We start from the raw sequence: 22,343 nt of genomic DNA on the forward strand, positions 1-22,343 counted from the left end.
TTAGAGTGAAAGAGGTTGACTTCATCTGAGAGCAGAACTAGCTGCTTGCCTGAATTCTCACTGTACAGCTCAGGCAGTCTGAAGGAGCTGTGTCACTTTGTAGCTTGTGCTGCAACTAATCAATAGAAGGACCATCAGTTTGGTCCTGTTCTCATCTAAGTATGTGTCTTTGGCCTATATCTAATGTAGCCATTTATTCTGGGGTGTTACTGTTGTAAGAATTATCATGTCAGCGATCAAGCAAAAGGTTAGGTTTTGTTTAGTTGTACATGAGGTAGTGTTGGTGTTTAACCCCAGCGGGCAACTAGACCCCACACAGCTGCTCGCTCACTGCCCCCCAGTGGGATGGGGGAGCGAATCAGGAGGGTAGAAGTGAGAAAACTCATGGGTTGAGATAAAGACAGTAGGTAAAGCAAAAGCCGTGCACACAGGCAAAGCAAAACAAGGAATTCATTCACCACTTCGCATCAGCAGGCAGGTGCTCAGCCACCTGCAGGAAAGCAGGGCTCCATCATGTGTTACGGTGACTGGGGAAGGCAAACGCCATAACTGAGCGTCCATCCCTCCCTTCTTCTTCCCCAGTTTTTATTGCTGAGCATGAAGCCATACGGTGTGGTATATCCCTTGGATCAGTTGGGGTCAGCTGTCCCAGCTGTGTCCCCTCCCAAACTCTTGTGCACCCCCAGCCTACTCGCTGGTGGGGTGGGGTGAGAAGCAGAAAAGGCCTTGACTCTGCCTAAGCACTGCTCAACGGTAACTAAAACATCCCTGTGTTATCAACAGTGTTTTCAGCACAAATCCAAAACATAGCCCCGTACTAGCTACTGTGAAGAAAATTAACTCTATCCCAGTCAAAACCAGCACAGGTTTTGTGAAAATAGCTATACAGTAGGAAAGCATTGTAGAACAGATTTTTGGGTCCTCTTTCACTGATGATATTCCTTCTTATGCTTATCGACATGCAACAGGAGTCCTTTATTCTTTCAAAACTTGATAGCATCAGTTTAGAAATTTGGTTTGTCTAATCATGCTGCCTTCTGATGACTGAACATACACCTGTCCAGTAAGCTACTGTTTTTTGCAGAAACTGTCATGTGCCGGTAAGGAAGGTGCTTTCTTCTTGAATTGCAGCAAGGTATCAAACACAATCTTTATACATGACACAAAATGTTAACAATCTATATAAACAATGAGAATAAAAAATAAAAATACAGTCTATGTATTCATTAGAATCTTTAATTCTTTATATTTTAATTGACAAACATTAACTCTGTCAATACATCTCATCTGTTCTGTAGTTTGAGGCAATGCTGTACATAACCCTTGGTTGTTTTATTGTGTCAGTATATCACAGTGTGTTTTCCAGGTACCTTTACACTTTCTGTTGGAAACTGCCAAAATACTTTCTTGTACTGGTTTGTTTAGATTGTGTTTTTGAAACACTTCCTGTTTTGTACAAACCTTCTCTCTGAAAAGCCTTTGTGACATTTCGGGGCAGATTAACATGAACTTTTGGTAAAGATCTCCAGTATACATGACTCTTTTGATAGAGTTATTTGTGTAGCCTGTCTTTAGATACTACAGGTTTTGTATATATTTTAAATGTTGATTCTTGTTCAGGCTTTGGGAGCTGAGCACCTTTGGGAATAGTTTAGATCCTCACAGCTGTGTGGTACCTTTGTGTTCAATAAAACCAGCATGCTTCCCTTTTGTTAAAGCACGTGGTTATTTTCAGTGTAGTTTCCTTGAAGCTTCCATTAGCATCAGACATTAAATTCTGAATTTGCAGTCAGAATGGATAGTTGCTGCTGCGTGGGATGATGAGTACCGTCCCTCCTTCCCTCTCCTTCCACGTCAGCTCAGATCCCTTCCAGTTGAAATGAAGTACCAGCTAATCATATAACGTATGAAGTGGTGAAGACAATTCTTCAGAAAGACCTATGCCAACTCCACTGTATAAAAAATTCAGTTGCTTCTACCTTGTGAAAGTCTGCTGTGTTTGTGCATGTGTTCTCATATATCTTCTGTTGAATGTTGCCTAATTTCTTTTGATATCTGACTAAACTCATTGCAATTTCCTCTATTATAGAAGTGGCAGAAAATTTTTACATAACATGAACTAATAGCAGCAGGTCTGTTCTGTCCTAGCTGTTGAATTATTCTGCGACTGTTATTCAGGTCCCTCAGTATTTGCCATTTATTTGGATGATGGATGGCAGGCAAATTAGACTACAGGCTCAGGGCAGGGTTAAGTATTTTCTGGTGTATTTTCACAGGATTTGCTGAGATGAGGCCCTGATCACAAATCAGAGGTTTAAATCCCACTGCAGTACATGTCATTAATGGTATGCAGTATTGCCCTGCTCAGTAGCATGTAGAATAGCCCTGTTCCTGGCAGTGGTGCAGACCCCCTCCTCAGTCTCCTGTCAGCAGAGCCCCATTGTGTCTGATGTATCATTCCAGACTGCAGGCTGGTATGTGAGACTTGAGGTCTCTGTCTGCTCTGAAGGGACTTCTATGTCTCTGCCAGTAGGACTGTGAAGATGCAGTATATGTTTGTCTTCTTCAACTGAGCACTTGGTAGGTGAGGTCAGGAGGGCACCTGTTCTTCATTTTTGTGCCCGTCTAAGGCTAGATAAATACTGCAGTCATTGGTACTTCTGAATGGGAATGATAGGAGTAGTCAAGGAGGTAATTAAAATCGAGATAGTTTTTAAGTATCTGACAGTTTAGCCAGTTAGCATATCTCATGTATGACTTAGTGAGAGACCTGTCTGTGATGGTTGTGTGCCATGAGAAACTCGGCAGCAGAAACTATCACATACCTTTCAAGTTAAAACCACATGGATTGAAGGGGATTGCACTGTTACTGTCTCTCTTTGTGCTAGATAATTCGTCTTTTCCAGTATGCTTTGTATCTGTGCTGACAGGATACTTCAGGTCACTGTTTGAGCTATACCAGTGTTTATCACTCCTACTACTTCAGTACTTGGCAGACTTGCAGTTGAAAAACAGATCTGGAAGACGACGTAAGAGAAGAAAGAAAAAGTGAATACAAGATATCTTCAGTCGTATCTGCTGATAAGCAGATGCAGTAATGCCCACCTTAGTCATTTATGAGCTACATTTCTTTTTCTTGTGGTTGAACTTCTGTTGCAGGATAGATGAAAGTTCATCAACCCAATAGTGATACCGAGTTTCTTGTGCAAAAATAAAACAATTTAGAATCATACATACTTTAAACCATGGGGCTGTCAAAGTGACACACTTCTTTTTGCTGTTTATCTGCAGAAGCTGAAAAAGTCTGACTTGGATAACTGGGAGAACATCAGAGGACCCCGTCTGTGGGAGGATTCCAGGACTGTTCAGAAGCAACAGCGGGAGGCAGTCCGTCTCAAGACAGAGTGACTGAGCAAGCCTACTTTGGTGCCTCTGCAAAAAAATAAAAGAAGTCTCAGGCTGGACTGTCTTATATTTTAATCCAGTATCAGGAACAGACATGGGAGGGGTAGATTGCACTGAGCAGTTCATGCTGGTGTATATTTAAGTAACTGTGAGATCAGTCCAAAACGCACTGTATTATATGAAGCTCTTTGTTTGAATCCATTTGCACGGAGTTCCACAGGCTGTATATATGAATTCTCAATTAAAAAAAAATAGCTGATTATTCTACTGAGAATATCCCATTGTTTTTCAATCCCTATCATTCAAAACTGAGATGCTTCAGCAAGGAATAACATTGCAGGAGTCACTTGTCAGTACCAGAAGGTGTTGTCCTAATGAGAACAACAGTGCTGTCTTCTAGATGTGTGTGACCGGATAAATGCTGCTTCAGGGAGCCCCTGTGTGACTTCAGACTTAAGCTTGGAAGGGACTTTACACGCATATGAGCTGTTCAGAACAGTGAGTCCATATTTGGCCAAATAATATTCTTGTGTTTCATTTCCAGGAACTTGAGTGTACAAGAGGCATGTACAGCATGTCAGCTGGTAATTGGTCAAATAACATTTGTTTAGATGTGGTTAGATTTTTGTGATTATTGATACCTTCGTGCAGGCAGGACCTTTGCATTGGAACTTCTCAGTTTAAATTGGAAGAATTCTTCCTCACTAAGGGCTGTGCTGTTTCTCTGTGAGTAAGTATTGTATCAGAATCTTCCTGAACCACTATATAGTGGCAAAGCTCATCTTACCTGTATTATTACATGTGTATTTGTGCATGGGCACAGAAATTTTTATCTTTTGATGAATTCTTCTGAAATGCTTTTCTTTTTCTATTCGTCTTTGTGTGCTCAATGATTTGTTGTTAGAGGAAACCATGCTAATTCAGGGCCCTTCTGCTGAGACAGTTCAATGAAGAGAAGCACCTTGTCAATTTTTCAAATGAAATGAAGCTTTTGATGAGGGGCTAGAACAGACTTGTAGAGCTCCTCTTCAGAGGAATGGAGTAGCAGAGCACAGATTAACAGTAGATTCTAGTTTCAAAGCATTCAGTGACACCTATATGTAAATCTTTTTGGAACTGTTTTTGGAAGAGGTGTGGTCTTACTCCTCTGCAAGAGTGTCAAATTCAATCTAAATGTCCTTTTGGACACTTTATTTAGGGTAGCCTCCTTGCCCTCAGGTAAAACTTCCCTCAGCACTTAATTTTCTTCAGTTTCTCAGTGATGAGGTCCAGTCTTTCAGGAAGAAAAATCAACACTGATTTTGAGAGAGTTTTAAAGCAATTCATAAAGCATTACATGAAATATCTTAGCCATATTTTGTGCATGTTTTCTTCTGATAGAGTTGTGAAGACCATCAGAAAGTGTTGCGTGTTATGTGGAACAAGGTTGGAGCCTTGTATTTGTGTGTTGCCCTGTTCAATATCATATATATCTTTGGTTCTAAATAAATGCATTAACAAATTTAACCAACCAGGAGAGGAACAAGAGGAGCAATAAAAGAGTGAGGTAATCATAAAAGCTATAGGGAAACAACTGAAAAACTAGAATATGGAGACATTAAGCTGTGCTAGACCTAGACAAGAAGGAAATTGGTTTAAATGTTTTGTCATTAGTTTTACCTACAAGATAAAACACTATTCTTAGGCAAATAAGATATAAAATAGGACAAATAAGGGGTAATTAGAACTGCATACCTTGCTTAGCATTTTTTCAACTTTTAAATTCAAATCCTGGTGCATTTCCACTGACAGCAGCAAAATTGATTGCTCAAAGGACATCAGTGCATTGACTACACTGACAGAGTATTCTCTGAGTTAGGGCTCCTTCAGCACCACTGCTGCTGTTACAGTACTAGCTGGACTACTGGAAATGTTTCCCTGGTTACTTTCCCTGGTATAGACCCATTTTGTGTGGACTCTGCAAATTCACTATCTTTTCCAGAGGATACACATCTTCCTTTTCCCAGCCTTGACTGAAGGAGAGGGGAGGTTGCCATTGCTTTGCATATGGAGAGGCATGATCAACTCCCAGTCTTGCAGCATTGGTTCACAGCATGGACCAACACAATCCCTGAAATAAACACGTGGTGTTCTAGGAACAACATGTGTAGGAAAAGCTACCCCTTCCCCTAGGGGAAGAAGCACAGATATTTCTCTTTCATGAAGCCCTTAGGCTTATCAGTTTTCTTGATGAACAAAACACTTACTGAAATATCCTGGGTATTTTTAGTAATTTGATATGCCGCGAAGGCTGTTTTGGGAATGGTCATCTTACTTCAGCAGGTCTGGAATGCAGTTGTAAATAATTATTTCTGTAAAGAACACTTTTTATGTCATAACTTAGGACCCAGTTTTAGTTGGTTGCTTGCTGGTTGTGGAGTCCCCCCACCCTTCCTTTTTCATAGGCACTAAATTTCCTGTAGTTTCTGAGGGCGTATTTGTAACTACCTTGGAAGTGGCATCTCTGGAAAGAGATGGATTTATCTTAGCATCTCTGAGAAACATTGACATGCAGTTGGAAAACTTTCTAACTTGTCCTTCTCTTCAGCTTCCCTTTTAAGAGATTTTTTGACAGTCCGCTAAAAAAAAATCCCACCTTTTTTTTTTTAATGCTGTTGACTCATCTATGAATGAAAAAAACCCCAACAATAACTTTTGCCAGATACAGAAGCTGTACTTTTCATAAAATGGGGAGAACTGTTTCAGCAATTTCTTTTTATTGCCATGCACATGGACAACGGCTTCATGTTTTATGCTGTGCTTTTCTTAGCCATTGAACTGGAAATAATTCTTATGAAAAGTGTGTTGAGAGTCAATTAAAGTCTCTTAAGTTGTCATGCGTCCTAAAGTAGAAGGCACTCCAGAAATGTGGAGAATTATTGTTCACAACACTAGCAAGAGAGGCAAACTTAAATTGGTTCAGGGCTCATGCTTAGTTTGACTGCTTATTTGAACTATCCTTTTGAAAGCCATGATACAGCATTCTGGTTATCTCTAAGGCACCTGCGGACAACCTTGCTGAATTCCTGAATTGTTACTCTAAATATCTGTGCCTGGGGGGGGGGTCAGAGGTAAATAAATGCAATTATCAATCTCAGACACTGATTGACATTTTTGCTTCCTCTTTGGTAACTGGCGTATACCAGTCTGAGGGGAATGAAAACAAGGCTTTAGTGAGAGGTGTGAAGTATTAAAGGGGTAAAAGAGAGGACTGAAGAAGCCAGATATTCTAGTCAGTGTTGATGAAATTAGAAATAAAAGAAGGAAGTTTGGCTAGGTGTCTGTGTGTATGTGGACTTAAAAATCAGTTTCAAAATACCTGTTTTGACAATAAAGGAGAAAGTGTTTTTCTCTCAAAGAAACTGTGGCAAGGTTGGTCTCTGGGATCTTCTGTAACAAGAAAAGCAGTAGGGCCTAGAAGTGAAGAGAATGTGGGGCACCTGTCTCCAGGGATAGGGAGAGCTCAGTGCAGCACCGGTGGGTATCCAGCTGGATGGTTCCCAGCGACAGCTATCTGCCACCCAAAATACTAACAAGATCTTTTCATGAGATCAGCCTGTGGATCCTGCTTATTGAGTGTGTTTCTCCTATAGCACTTTGAATTATAAACTCATGGGTGACCCAAAAGAGAAAATGCTCAATATCTTAGAACACAGATGAAAGAGGGTCTTAGTGAAAGCTGTAGGTACTATGGTCAAAAAAAGGTTTCAAAACCTGCTCGATAGCATAGCAGTTGAGTTTCAAAGCTCCTAATACATCTGGATGAGCACCTGAGTGTTAAAAACTTCTAGAATCAAGGTGCAGAAAACAAATCTTGCCAATAGTGATCCTCCAAGGTCTTGAAAATGGCTCCAGCTACCCAAAAAAGGTAGGTTATGGCATAATAAAAGATGAGTGATGGAAGTTTTAGACCAGAATATAGAATGCAGAAACTTTTGAAAAATAAACATACCCCATCATCAGTTGGGGGCCAGTCCCAAAAAGCAAAGGAAGGAATCAATTTCTTCACAGAGAATCAGCAACTTGGAGTGATTTAAAGGTCACTGTTCATTGGATGGTTTACATGAACACTTTTTGTTTAACGGTATGTGCCTGTGTATAGGTGGAACTTAAAACAGTAGGTTTCACCTTCTGAAATAACTACATAGACCCTTGTACTTCTCGATGATTCTTGTATTTGCTCTGAGTCACTACGTTTGAATTTCCAGCACAAGTCCAGGACAAATTTCATTTTTATATCTTGTATTTTTCAGAGCCTTTTCTTTCTGCACGGAATAGGAAAGCCTAATATTATACTTTGCTACTAACTACTTTGTGTCCAATGAGGAAAAAAAAATAATAAAGAAACAGAGAAAAAGAGGGAATTACCTGAAGTCTTAGGGCAAGCAGAATAACTTTTTATATGAAGATGGTCAAAGAATTTTCCATAAACTTCTATGGTTAGAAAGGCTGCTTTTTGTCAGTGTTTTCAGTAGAAAACCTCTTTTTATCCTTCAGTGGAGTAAGGTTCACAAAAAAATTCCCATTCTATTTTAGACTAGCTAACTAGAAGGTTGTAATCGAAGGTAATTGCTCACTGGTAGGCTTTCTTTTCCTACAAGGACTTGCAGCCAGACCCAGCCAACACACTAATAGTCTCTAGACTTAGAAACAAAAACTCCATGCAGATGTTTTTCTTAAACTTGTCCTCACCCCAGGAGCCCAAAGCAGTCTTTCATACCACTGGAATCAGACCGACTGTATTTTCTTGTTGAACATGTGCTTTAAGTGCATGTTTAACTGTCTTGCTTAACACAGACAAGCAATTAAAGTTTCAACCTCACCATCTCTGTGCTGCTTGGGAGGTGTGTTAAAATTAGATTCAACCAAAGCAGCAGCTGGTAGCGCTGCAGAAAGGACGTGTTAAATATGTTTATACATTGCAAATGTGAAAAGTAGTGTATGTGTCATAGTCACAGGTCATTTGAGAAAGAAAAAAAATTAAAAACTCCAAAAACCATAAATAAGGGAATACTGTGTGTTGCCAGTGCCTCTGTAGAAGAAATTTATGCATTTTCACCCAGCATACTTGGAGTCTGGCTTGATGTGCTTCAGTTAATGGAAAAAATGACCATACTTACTTAGCATGTCTGTTCCAAGGTAGTTGATGAGATCCTTGGTGTTCAATACCAACTCCATTGTGCATGGTCAGTACCACATCCGTTGTGGTATCAACCTCAGGAGGCCCAGTGGCTCCCAGGAATATGGCTTAATCCCAGGCAGGATCAGGGGTAAACCCTTCTCTCTGCCCTACAAATCCATTCTCCCTCCTCTTTCTGTCCTTTCTTCCAGTGTTCCTCCTAAAAAGTAACAGCTCAGTTTCTGAGCTGCTCTTTCCTAATGGAGCTGGCTGTAAAATGTCACCCTCTTTTTTTTAAAAGTTCATTGTCTACCATGAATTGAATAATAGTGGTTTCTAAATTAATTTGAAGATATCCTGTAAAATGTAAGCCCAGAAACACAGACCCAGTATTATATCCCCTTAAGTATGGCACCCAGCATACACTGGGTCTGTTTTTATCTTTAGATACACAATGCTGTGCTCTCTATTTTATGTACAAAGGAAATTAAATGTACTTTTTTCTTTAAAAGATGAGATCTTCATCCATCACCAGCTGTCAGTTCCTAATAATGTTGCACAGAGAAGTGTTATCTGTGATTTAGTGGCTTTAGTGGACTATCTTTTGTTGAACAGAGGACAGCAGAATAAAATTTCAGCTTAATATAGCTCTTTTCATACTCCTTCTGAATAAACAGAGGAAAAGAGGAGAGCAAGAGCAAAGAATCTTGGGTTCCAGACTCAAGTTTCTTCTGTTTTGCAATAGATAGGGCATTTTAAGAAAGAAAAGGGAGGAAAATGAAAGTGAAAAATAAAAAAAAAAAAAAAGGGAAATAAGAGAAAAGAAGAAATGTGGAAAGAAAAAAGCTTAGGGACAAAAATAGTAATAGAAAACAGAGTGTTCTTTCTGACTGGTCCCTCTGGATAGAGTAGAAAGGAAAATTGTTTCTGTCTCAGGAAAAACTTTTGAGCTCAAAAATTACTTGTCTCAAGTCAGAATGAAAAGTCAAGTATAATATTTTGCAAGCTACTGGTTTTAGAAATACTTTTGTTTGGGTGAACTGCAGTGTTTTAGTTTGCTTTTTGTGTTTTTCCATTCTTGATTCTTTTTCCTCAGGTAACGAAAAACCACCACTGATCTTAAAAGCGTGTTTTTCACTTAAAAGACTGTCAGCACAAAATGTTTCAACAGTTTCCAAAACTTTTCACAAAAAGTGTTCACAATAACAGTAAAGATCTATCAAAATAGATCCCTCTCAGTGAACAGGTTGCAAAATGTCAATTAACCAGATTAAAAAAAGACAAATATTGAGAAAGACCCTTTATCGCTGTCAGTTCCTTTGTTAATCGGTGAATGCTGATCCTGCTTGCTGGCGAGTGTGCGAGTGCACACCTCTGTGGCTGCGAACACTGTCCTTCTTCTCCCCATCAGATGCACACACCTGCATTCAGAAAGCTGCACGCTTGCAATTTTACAGAGGATTTTGCTACTCAGTAACTGGTAATAAAAGACTTACCCCTTACTGCATCCAATATTCTGCTATCCCGGGTAACTTTATAAATTTTAAATAAACTGATGAAGTTGCCTCTAAAAACTAGTTCCCCTTCCTCCCTGCTGTCGCTAATACTACAACCTAAATTTATTTCTGTTTAGTTCATCTTAAATAATGTCATTTTTTCATTAGATTGTCAAACAGCATGCTCGTATGTCATAATATAAGAAGAAGAAACCCAACATTTTTCCCAGTCTGAAAAAACGCCTCGCCCCTGTTTAAGTGTTAGGTCTAGAGTTTCCATCATTTTAACTTACCTGTCTAGGAACAAACTGGCAAAGACAGAAGGACTCCAGTCCTGCTCACGTTCATATATACTTGAAGTGACTACAGTCCATCCAATTTTGAAGTCATGTCTTACCATTATTTGGCTTTCCACCCCACTGCAGATGCTTTTATGCCTTGCAAACATCCTGACTGGGCTGTAGATGTGATTAAAGTTGAAACGCGTATTTTCAGTACAAAAGTCTGAGATTGCACGTTTCTTATAATGGGCCTTTTGGGCCGTGTGCTCCCTGTGAAGTGCAAACATCCTTATTGGCTGCGCTGGAATAATAGACATCAAAATCGTATGTTTTATTTCTATCATCCTTTAAATCAAGATGAACTTGAATGCAGTTTGATCAAATTTTTTAAAGTTCGCCGCAGCCCCTGATAAGGGCTTTTTTTGAAAGGTTTAAAAGTGAATTATGACAGACAGTGTTTTGCAACTTAACTTAGGGAAGTCATTGCAGAGGAACAGCTGGGAACGTTCATGGTATGTTTCAGTTTAGCTAAAAACCCCTATATTTTAAATAATCAAAAATGTAAATGTCTTAAATGCCTGTTTGAATGTCCATTTTAGTGTATCTCCCATGACCAGCATAGAACATGTACTTTTTGTTAAGTAGACTGAGGTTTCTGACTAGTCCAGGATATTTAGACTTTGGAAGAAAAAGCTGGATATGGGAAGCTGTACTTTCTATGGTCAGACCCAGTTGGTTGGTCAGTGATTTTGAGTACGAATAGGAGGAGGAGACCTTTGTCTCTTATCGTTCATCTATCCATGAAGATTTCTTACCCCTGTAATGAATTATTCACAACAGAAATTAAAAATTGAGCAGTCTTTGTCCCTTGAAGCTACACAGGGTTGTGCAATATTATCTGACAGGTCCATTTTTCTAACACATTCTGCACATGATCTTAAAAGTGCAGATATAATTTCCTGGTGAAACCAGATTTGCACATTACTACCTTAGATTAACCTCACTAACTTGATAGTATCCTCTGCATGTATCATTTCATACATGGGTCTTCCAGTTATTTATCCCTGAGGTGTCTATTTTTTCCCCCCTATCTTCTTTGCTAGCAGTAGAAGGATGCACAGGATTTTCTACAGCTCCCTGAGGTTAAAAACATAGATATTTTTTCTCCCAAAAAGGATATTTTCTTCAAAAAAATTTTTTTAAGTTCTGTTGCTGACAAACACTATCCACTTTAACTGCTGCATATTCTACACAGTCTTTTTGCATTTCCCTTTCTGTGTGTTCAGGTAGTGCCAAGCAGCTAGCAGAACAGGTGTTACTTCTCTTCTGTGCTTTCTGCCCAGAGAGGCTGTGATCTAGGAACCCCTGCAGCACTCGAGCAAGGTGTTCCTGTGCCTTGTTCTTTTGTCATTGGAGAAATTTCTTTTGCCCTCGGAGGATTCACCATTCTGCTTTCTTTGCATGAAGAGGTGTAGCAGAAGATCTGAAATTTGGAAAATACATGAGACCTTAAGGTCTCTTGTGTGTTGCCATATGACTCTTAAAGTTGTTTTGTAGAGGGTGTGCACTATATATTAAATATGTAGACAGATACACACACATATTTAGACAGCCCCAAAGACTGCATTCCCCTTACTGTGCACACACAATGGAGAGCTGAAGCATAGCATCCCTTTGCAGTCACTGCCCTGCCAGGGTGGGGACTTGCAGAAATCACCTCTGAGGGATGAGGATGGTTGCCTTAGCAGGAACTGACTCTGTGCAGTGATTGCCTGCCACATTAAACAGAAGATAATTCATTTTCCCACCGACAGACACGGTAGCTCCATACAAGTCAAGTGTTTAGGCAAACATTAACATCAAGGCAAATGCAGACAGTGATCACCTCATTCAAAAGTAGATGTCTGACAAGGTGGGTGTTCAGTTGTGCTCCACCGCTTCTTCCCTTCCACTGATCTTGGAAGACACTTAGTTGAGTTTTGATCACTTGGCCTTCGTAAGGCTGGTTTATAAAGGTGAGCTGGATCCCAAGAAGTCTCCTCATTTAGTAAGCAGTCTGGGGAGCTCCACTTTTGGTGTTCATGAAAGTTAAGAGAAAACCTTTGGATCGATGCTTGCAAAACCAGCAACGGCCTGTGTTCCTCTGCTAACGCCTTTAAGCTTCTCTCCCTGAACCATCTGGAACAGGGTTAAGGGCTCTGAATGAGTCTGAAATTAGGGCAGCTCTGATATTGCCATAATTTTTTTAATGTATTATCTCTTATTTCTCTTGAAAAGATGCTGAGTTTCTTGACAGTTTAAATAAAGATTATCTCAGTAAATTATTACAAAGGTCAGCAAATATCTTACTCTGTCACACTGGTGTTTAGATAGAAATTACAATGCCAGCATTGCCTACTACAGAGGTAATGTATCTAAGCTACCTTTCTGACAAGGGAAATCATGGCATGGAGAAGAGGAAGTCATACTATAGACTTTCTTAGCCAGGACTGAATGCAGTCCTGTCTGCTGGATGAAATAACCTAAGGGAGTACATCTTTCCTACTTCAAAAGCAAAGTTTTGCTTAGACCACCTTTCAGCCAAAACTCATGTTGTATGGGCAATAAGGTCAGAGGATCTGTAGTCTCCTCTAAGTCAACAGGGAGCAATAAAAAGATATTTTCTGCCATTAAAGATAACCTTGTGTACAGCAAGGGCACGAACAGTGTGTCAGCAAACTGGCCCTGTGAGACTACTTTATTGATGCTGCTTAAGGTTTCTTGTAACATGCAAACCAGCATTATTATTACAGTAGCAAACTGGCACAGACCTTTCAGGATTATGTATTAAGAGCAGCAAGTCAAATACCATCTGCCTAACATGATAAATTCTAAGTATTATTCCAAAGAGGTTTGCATGAATCTTCCTCTGCAGAGCACATAGAGGCAGCCACCAGTCGCTTTTATCCTCAGTCCCCTTCCCATTATCACTTCTTGGCCTTTTGGCTAAGATCAAGTGCAGTATCAGTTGAAGTCTTGGCATGTCCTCTCTTTAGGGACTGTAGCCTGCCCTGGCAGCAGGCTGGGCTCAGTGACCTAGCTCTTTTTTTTCTGTGAGTACCTCATTCCTGCTCTTTAAGAGACCTGGCAGCTTTTAGAAGTCAAGTTCCCTTTAACATGCCTTGCAAATACAGCTGAGATGCATTGGCCTGAATCACTTCTGTTTCAAAAGGCAGGTGGGCCTCTGCTTTCTAGAGTGGGAGAAATTATAGTGAAGCTGGAGGGTTTGGTTCCCTTCTGTTGAAGGCTAACAAAAAGCTATCTGTAACAGGAGAGTCTTTCCTTTTTTATTTACTTTAATGCTTAGAGGGAATATAAACCAGAAATTTTTGGAAGACAACACAAGTAAGTCCTCTGAGAGCTTTGCACTCCTGCATCAGTGGGGTTCTGGGATCAGACAAAAAACATATCTTACATAGGAAGACCTTAAAATACTGTGATAACATATCCATATTTTTATAGTTTTGGTAGTAGTAAACTTATGAAATCCAAAGCTAAGTATCCACAAGGGACACTGTAATTGCCAGCCAGACTTAGTGCCTGAAGACCATATCTAATCCTGGCTTTTACACACAGATCTATTAATTTGCAATGAAAAAAACAATCAGAATGGGGGCGGGGGAAGATGCTGATGTCCCAGATAAAAATGTTTGGATGTTATTTTATCTGGGATTTTCTTGGGATGCTGGGTTTTTCCCTGCCTTGCCTTCCTGAGCTGTGACCCATTCTAACTATTGTGACAGGAGATGGGTGCCTCTGTTAAAGCCTATGATACAATGCAGGTGGCATGTCCCTGCCTTCCCAGTTTGTTTTTCATCCTGATGCAACTGCAGCAGTCTAACCTCCAAGTGAGGAGCTCTCCAGTAGCAGATTTTGGCCAGGGATCTGTGCACATTTTTCTGGCAGATTCTTTTCAGAGCAGTCCCTGGTTTGCTTTCTGCAGTGGACTGGCTTCAAGGATTATATGGAACAGTGTAATTACATGATGCACAAGGGGCTTGGGGTTTTTTGCCTAAGTCACTCATGAAACAGGAAATCATATGTATTGTCTCTGGAAGAGACCATAAAATGATATAGCGGAACCTCATGTGTAACTCATGCGTAAGGAATTTCACTCCAGCATTCCTAGATCAAACCCAGTAACTACAGGGTATCTTCCAGTCTTTACATTGGCAGAGATCACTTAAAAACTCCACCCTTGTCTCTGCAGCTACCCTTTGTAGAGGAGGTACATGGAGGATGTTGTGAATTTGCCTTCCACCTAGGGAGGTCTGGCCAAGTACCCTCCAAAACCACTTTTGGGGCAGCACCAGCCAGCTCTACTTCCCTTTGCATAGAGAGGGGTGTAGGAGACTTCTGCTGCAGGAAACCTTGTCTAGCTCTTGTAGAAAGGCAGCAATGTCTTCCAGAGTCTTAGTCTCCTAGATGATTTTTGTCTCAAAGATCTGTCTGGTCTAATGACACAAGCTGTGGGAGGCCAGGTTTTGTTAGCTGTCTCTTGCTGCTATTTTTGGGATGCGATTTTTCTATTTCAGTTGGCTGGGTGTGGAGGGAGTGTTGCTATGCTTTAGGGAACACTGCAATTAGATTCACTCAAAACAATAATGATTATTAATTATGACTGTTTTGTTACTAAAAAGGGAAAAGGTAGAAATAAATAATAAACCGGGGTTACTTTGAAGGCAGTATCTGTCTCTCTCTGTGTCTCTCTGAAGAGCTTTGAACAGATCTAGGAGCATTTGAGCTCTCCTTAGGGGACAGCGAAGCCCTCATTTCCATACGTGGCAGCAAGCCTTGCTCCAGTGTAAGTAATCTGATGAGTTCTCTGACAGACAAACTGCATTCACCAGTTGGTGACTCTAGTTTGGTAAATCCCAGATAACTGCAGCAGCTGGGCAAATCTCAACTGTGTTCCAAATAATTAGCAAAAGTATTTGAATCAATAATGGCAGGGAAGCCACCGAAACAGCTTTCCTGAAACAAATCAGTGAATACACACTGAAAATTGTCAGTCCAAGTGAAATCTGTTTACTGAGGGTAGCTTCTTTCTCCCTGTGAGTACATGGCCTCAGGCCTGTGATGTCCAACAGAAGCTGTTACTACCTGAAATTGCACTTCATTATCCCATTAGAAGCTGAGCTAGAGAAGTGTCACGCTAGCTGCTGGCACTGTCTGCCAGCCTCTTGCTTCTCCTGATGCTGCGGTCAGAGGACGTCTTCATGTCAGGAGATGGTGCGACCTGGGAAGCCGCTGCTTCACAGTGCTGGCTCACTGCAGGGCTGCAGGTGGGCTGGGGTGAGCAGCGGCGGCGAGAATGGGTATGCTGCCCGGAACGGTGAGCCCGTGTGTTGGGTGGGCAGAGCACTGCCGGTTGCTCAGCAGAAGAAAAACATCTGCTTTCTCCAAGTCTTTGTAGAAATGGAATATACCGCGCACCAGGGGCCTGGCAGCGATGCTGTCAGTCTCTCACGGGCACCACAGCTCAGTGCCTCGGTCCTGGCAGGACTCCTTCACCATGAACAGGCAGTCTGCTCAGGGGGCAGAGAGGGTGCAGGGTGCCCTGGCTGCGTGGCAGCAGCTCTGCAGAATGCCTCTGGAGTGTTTTGAAACTCTCTTAGCATTTATTTATATATATACAAAAATATATATAAAATATATATATTCAGTTCACTGTTTCAGTTGGTCCAAACACATATGAAAGTGTATTTAAATCGAAGTCATCTCTTAAAAAGTAATGAATTCTTATATCTTGTAACTGAAACAGAAGGTCATCTTCCCTCTGCTTAATTTTTCTGGAGGGGTAACTCATGTTTCTGAGTTTACTAAGGAACTCGCTTCCATGTTCCCAAAGGAGTAATTCATTAGCTCTTAATATAAATTTTATACTTAAGTGATCTCTGATCAGTAACTAGAACATAAAGTGTGTGTGATGGTTTTGTACGTAAAGATGTTGTCTTCATCTAACCTCACTACTAAGTTGTTATATGAGGCTTGCATGCCGCTACAAAACATCCACCTCAGATGGGTTTTCTGATGTGTAAGAGTAAATGTCTGATTTTAAGTGAATCAAAAATTTGGGGACCACAAAAGATGTGGTTAAAATGCTTTCACTCATCTATTTCTTCTATGCAATTTTGAAATTAAAATATTGGAGTGCTTATTAAAAGAAGTGTCTTTCAATAGTCCCAACCTTCTGTGTGTACAAATCAGAGGCATAAGGGCATTTTCTTCTGAAATGACAATGAAAAGCCAATGTCAGTCCCTGAGTTTTGGGATACTGGCAATGATCCTGAGTAGAAATGTTTGTATTTTTCTTAATCTTCCCAATACAGAAGTGTTTCATAGAATCTGTCACTTGAGGTAAAATTCTCCCTCTAACAACCAAGGTCTTGTTCCAGACTAATGTGTCCTGGTTTTAGAAAAAAACCAACCATGTTACTGGTTTTTCTTCCCTTTTGATCCTCTGTTGTTGAGATTTATTGCCTGCCATTTATAGCATTTGCAACTTGCAATTAAGACCTCTATTTTGAATACCTAATGCATAAGCAGGAATGACTGTAACCTAGTATTTGGTTGTGTCTTTTAAACCATAGCAGAAAAAGAAAATGTTTCAGATGTGAGGTAAAAGCATTTAAAGCTAGAGAAAGTTTATACTGACCTAATGTTGTATGAATAAACTGTAATCTTATTAAATAATTTCCCATCAGTTTGAAGAGCTCCCCTGCATAAAGTCTGTCTGATATAATCTATAGACTAATTATTTTTTTTTTAGCAGAATTGCAAGTACATTGAGCCTTTGGAGCAAGATAGGTTTAACATTTGTTTAGTTAACTCTTTGTTATCCAAAACCTCCTGTTTTTAAATGCTCAGCGGGCTTTGTGCAGTAGAGGCTGATTGGACATTCATCTCTGCTCTGGAATGAGTACTGGAGTACCTGATCTATGCATCCATGGGCTGGGAGGACAACTTACCCAGCCTGTGTACTTGTCCCCAGGCTCCTCTCTCCCCAGGGCCCCCCAGGAGTGGCAGGCAGTTGGCAGGGCTTTCGTGGCGCCTATCTACTTGAAGGCTTGTGTTTCAGGGGAGCATCTGACTGCTGCACTTGTGGTGAACCCCAGCTCTCTGTGTTTGTTGTATACTCGGAGAGTAGCTAAGGTTGCCAACAGCATGGGAAACTTGGGCATTACTGGGCTAGACCTTTAATCATGCTGAAGGGCTGGCACATTGAAGGATGTGCAGGAGAAAGGCTCTCTTTCCTTTGGGAGTGCTAACTGACGGTCACCCAAAGAACTAGACTGGACTGTAAATTTGAGCCTTGGTTGTTAAATGTGGTATAAAGGAAGGAGATAATGAAAAGAAAGATATGGTCTTGTCCCCCCAAATGCCTTTCTGATTAAATCACTGTTTCTTGGCTAAGAGGAAAGCTGGAAATTCTGTTCCACCAGAGACGGGGGAGTGGAATAAAAGCCCATGTGTATTTTTAGCATCCCCTGTAATCATGTCACCTTTTGAAATGAAAGCATCAGTGCATTAGAGCAGAGAAACTGGGGAGAGGACATGTTCTACCAAGAGAAATGTCATGCTCAGAGTGGATTGACTGAGTCACACATTGACTGACTGATATTGGTGCTGGCCAGAATAGGCCCATCTCTTCCCTGCTGCACGGTCCCTCCCCCTTCCATCTCCTCAGTTATTTGGCTTCCTCCTTCATACATCTCTCCTGGCTGTCTCCTCATGCATCTCTTCCTAGGTGATTCTACCCTCCAAACTATATCCAGCTGGAATAAAACCCAGCACATGCAAGATGCTTTGGGATGTTCACCTACAGTCCTGCTCAGAGGGTAGGCAGCCCTGGCAAGGGCATGACAGTGCATGCCTTAATGAAAGCTACTTAGCAATGCCTTTTTCATTTATCTTTTTGCCTAAGAAGAAAGCAGATCTAACACAAGGAAGAGAGGAGGGCATCTGTTCAACAATGAATGTTTATTTGCTGTTCACCTCTGAAATGCCAATGAGCATTTGCGCTGTCTACTTTGAACTGACTGTTGGCCTTGGAGAAATTACTGATGCTGCTCTTGAAAGAAATTGTCCTTTACTTTCTAAGGAGGTAGAAAAGGTCTGTCACAGTCTCCCTCTGTAATCATGGATAGATCATGTCATTGCTCTGCTACATCCAGGAAAAGGGAATAACTCCCTGTTGTTCCCACACTTTGCCTAGCCTTCATAGGCTGGTAAGAAAGCAAAAACCTAGTTTCTCTGAATTTACACAAGACCCAGAACAACGATCCTCTGCAGTGGATAAATTCCTTGGTGCTCTTAGCATGCAGCTCAAGCTGTCAGAGGTCACTTGTAGCTGTTCACCCTGTACCTCCAGCTCGGCTCCGGCAGGGGCATGCAGGTATCAGCTGTGAGAATTGGAGGAGTGGTTTGCACAGCACCAAGCGGGATGTTTTCACCCCTGGAAGGTAAAGAAGCAGAAGGGATACAACTACTTCAAAGGGTTGACTGTTGCACACCAGACCAGTCTGTGCGTTGGTGAATGTGCCATCTGTGGCACAGGTGACCTTCCTTACCGTGCAATTAGTGCTGTAATCCTTTAAACGGGTCCTGTTGTCCTGGAGCCTCCTTTATGTGCCTGAGAGTTGCAGACAACCCTCACCTCTTTCCCCTTCCTCCCTCTACTTCTTCCCTTGAACATTATATTAAATCCATTCTCCGTTGTGCTGACACCAGCAGAAGTGTGATGTTTCTTCAGTGTGCCGAGACTTTAGTCTCTTGTTTACGCTACCTCCTGCTGCATGACAGCCACCTGTAAGATTAATTAAGCCATGGTGGTGACTTTCTCCTCTTTCCTGTGTATTGTCACTTGATACACAGCTTCATGACTTGACTGAAGGCAGAAATGGAAAACTTCACACTAAGAGTATGGGGACCTCCTTGAGAACAGCAAGCAAACACCAGTGGAGGGAGCTGACCTGGGTGGGAAGGCAGCCTGGTCCTACAGCCACTCTGCTGCCCCTGGAGCTCCTGAGACAAGATGTGTGCCCTGCCCCATCTCCCAGGGTGAGATGACACTTTAGCACCTGGGGAAGGGCGCAGGTTCAGAGGCAGCCACAGGCAGGCTGCCTGCCCAGCGTTCCTTGCCAATTGTGGTTTGTTTTTTTTTTTTTTTCCAGCCTGATCAGAGATAAGGAAATTTTTTTAAAGAGTAAATGTGGCTTTAATAGACTATTTTCCCCCTCCAGAGAATTCAGATCCATCAAAAGGCTAGGTGTAGATCTCTTCCCCTCCCCAGCTTCTTTTTTTCACCTTACCTGGTTGTTAATGATGACAATTTCTATTTGCACAGCATTCACCTAAAGGATCTCCAGATATTTTTCTAAAGGTCAATATCTATTTTTAACCTAATTTTATAGATGGTGAAACTAAGAAGTAGGCAGGTTTGTGCAACAAATTTCTTGAAGCACAGCTGTGCCAGGTTGAGCAGAGGTGAGCTGGATGGCTGCTGGGGCAGTGCTTGGCAGCTGGAGGGGTGCACAGTTGCTGGGGGAGGCTTTAGGGCTCCCTGCTGCAGTGTGTGGATGGGGCTGGGCAGCCCTTAGCCTGCATCTGTCCCCCCATCTACCCTTCTTCTACTAAAAGTGGGTTATTCTCATCCAGAATTGCTCTCCTGGTGATGAGATTGTCGTACAAATTTGGGGCATGGCTTTGTCATCCACTTGTGTGCACATCAGTATGGTGCCTTGCTAAAGCAGCATCCCCAGTGCCACCCAAGCCAGGTCTCTCCAGCTCCCCAAGTCTTGGCCAAGTTAGGGAGCAGCCCTGCGTACACATAAGCATTTGCTTTAGGGACTTACCCATCAGTTAAAGTGGAATTACATGCTTAACTTACTAAATTACCCTAGGATTTGCCTAAGCATGCAATTAAGAACTGTGTACTCAAAGATAACCATTTGTAGGACTGGGGCTTGCTGTCCTGCTTCCATTTCCCTAACAACACAGGCAAATTACTTGTGCTTTTGTCTTGTTCTGCCCAGATAATGTTTCCAGCCGCTGGGATCAGAGTGTAAGAGAGGCAGGAGGAGAGACAGAGCATACAGACCCACAGGAACACCTCATTGCCATCCCAAAACATGGCAGCATTCCAGAGGGCCAAATATAGCTGAAGAAGCTTATTTAAATGTTGCACAGGGCGAAATCCTGGTTGTCCTCCAACTCCAAGCCTTTCTTCAAGGGATCTTTGCCTCTGTTGGTAGGGCTGTGTCCCAGAATCACCACCTGGCCAAGGACTGCTTGGTGTTTAGCAAGCTCAGCTTTGCAGACCAAAGCCCTCATGTACCGACCCTGCCAGTGGTTTCTCCAAATTGCTGTTGGTGTCCCAGGGAGACAGCACTGGGGCAAGGCAAGCTGCCCCTCCCTTATGGTTAAACCAATATTGAAGGCTACGAATGAAGAGGGCTGACTGGCCACTATGACCACAGCCTTCCACTGGAGACACCCATCTATAGAATGAGGCCAGGAAGATTGTTTTGCTCCGATATCCAGACTGTGGCAGACAAGGAGCTCCTGAGCAGGAAGGGGTCTGAACCAGTAACAGCTGCAGACGATGTCTTGTGTCCATCAGCTCCTAGATGTTGGTGTCTCCCAAACAGTGCTTTTCAGAGGGAGAGGGCCCCCATCCTCATCTGATTTTTGGCAAGCTTTGGCTACAGAATGAGAACGTTCAGAAGAAAGATATATTGCCTCCTAAGGAAAGGAGTGCTGTGTAAGTAGCACATTGGGGACGCCTGCCACTGTCCTTTCTTGTCACCTCTCATCTTTCTCACTATGTCTATGTGACCCATATTTGTAAAGATGGGGAATAAGGAGCTAAAACCCATTTGGTGTTTGTGTGACTTTTAAATACAAGAGGCAGGTTTGGGGGCAATTTATCCTTTTCTTCTAACGATTCACACTGCTTCTTCAGGGCCAATTTGCCAAAGCTCAGAGAAGGTCTGCACTCCTTCTTCTTTTTTTTTTTTTTTTTTAATAGGTCTGTTTGCTCTGTGCTCCTTTCTCCCTTGTCCAGACAGGGCCTGCCCCTTTGTGGTGCCTCTTGCACCACCATTTCCACCTTTGGGCTCAGTGAGGTGTTATTGCAGGTGGTGTGTAGTGGTGGGCCAGAACCACTGTGTGGACCTGCTCCTGTGCACAGCTCTTCCCCTGCCCACGTCTCAGGGACAGAAGGGTGTGCAACTACCTGAGCAGAGCTGTAAGAGGTGGTGTCTTGAGCATGTGCAGGGGTCATTCGAGAGTCCTCTCTTCTGATGTCAGTATTGTCACAAAATCTTGGAAGAGAGCTGTACCTTCTCCAGGCTGTATTCTTGCACAAGCTGTGCCATCTAACCCTATTGAGTAATCCCTGCCTCAAGCCCAAAATTTCTGCTTGAAATTAAGCAGATCAGTTAAAAATATTAGATATTCATTTTAGAATCTTCAGTTATCAAAAGCTAGCAATGTTCTAGAACATGTTGTATCAGTGGCCAGTTGCTTCCACAACTCAATATTTGGGGCCTGACTCTATCCAGTTCTTGGCTCCTGCCAAACTTCACTTGTCTATGCAGGTACTTCCAGGTCTAAAATCCCACTGTGCCCTAAAATCTTTCTCCTAGCCAAGTCCAGTGATGGTGACTTCCCTTTATTTGCAGAAACGTACCCCCCCAGTGCTATTTGGATGTTGCCTTCTTCAGCTCCCATCCTAAAGTGGGTGTCATGGTTACTGCTAATGAAATCTTTGCTGTGCTCCTCCAGGCCCTTTCATTTCCATGGCAGATGGAGTGACTCTGGGTGGTTTATGTAGTTTTACAAAGATTTTCTTTGATCTTTGGGAGAAGATGAACTGTATCATAGCTGGTACCTATCCTTGCTTTCTGCAACAATGAGCTGTTCATGGTTTAATTTCTTTCTAATAAAGCACAAACCAGA

General features: G+C 41.9%; 2 protein-coding genes and 1 pseudogene across 6 annotated transcripts in view; all 3 read left to right on the plus strand.

The window, feature by feature from the left end:
• The window catches only part of COX16 (cytochrome c oxidase assembly factor COX16), a 47,871-nt gene extending 44,192 nt beyond the window's left edge, over positions 1-3,679 (plus strand). For all 4 annotated transcript variants that reach the window (XM_074867999.1, XM_074868000.1, XM_074868001.1 and 1 more), the window contains one exon: positions 3,292-3,679. In XM_074867999.1, the coding sequence (XP_074724100.1) occupies positions 3,292-3,408 (117 nt within the window). In that variant the 3' untranslated portion in view covers positions 3,409-3,679. The remainder of the gene's footprint in view (positions 1-3,291) is intronic.
• Positions 3,680-3,765: 86 nt separating this feature from the next.
• The window catches only part of SLC8A3 (solute carrier family 8 member A3), a 149,348-nt gene continuing 130,770 nt past the window's right edge, over positions 3,766-22,343 (plus strand). For both annotated transcript variants that reach the window (XM_074867988.1, XM_074867989.1), the window contains exon 1: positions 3,766-3,903. In XM_074867988.1, coding sequence (XP_074724089.1) covers positions 3,887-3,903 — 17 coding nt within the window. In that variant the 5' untranslated portion in view covers positions 3,766-3,886. The remainder of the gene's footprint in view (positions 3,904-22,343) is intronic.
• Positions 13,306-13,445, plus strand: LOC141943632 (U2 spliceosomal RNA; annotated as a pseudogene).

This window comes from Strix uralensis, chromosome 4 (assembly GCF_047716275.1).
Source record: "Strix uralensis isolate ZFMK-TIS-50842 chromosome 4, bStrUra1, whole genome shotgun sequence".
Classification (NCBI taxonomy): domain Eukaryota; kingdom Metazoa; phylum Chordata; class Aves; order Strigiformes; family Strigidae; genus Strix; species Strix uralensis.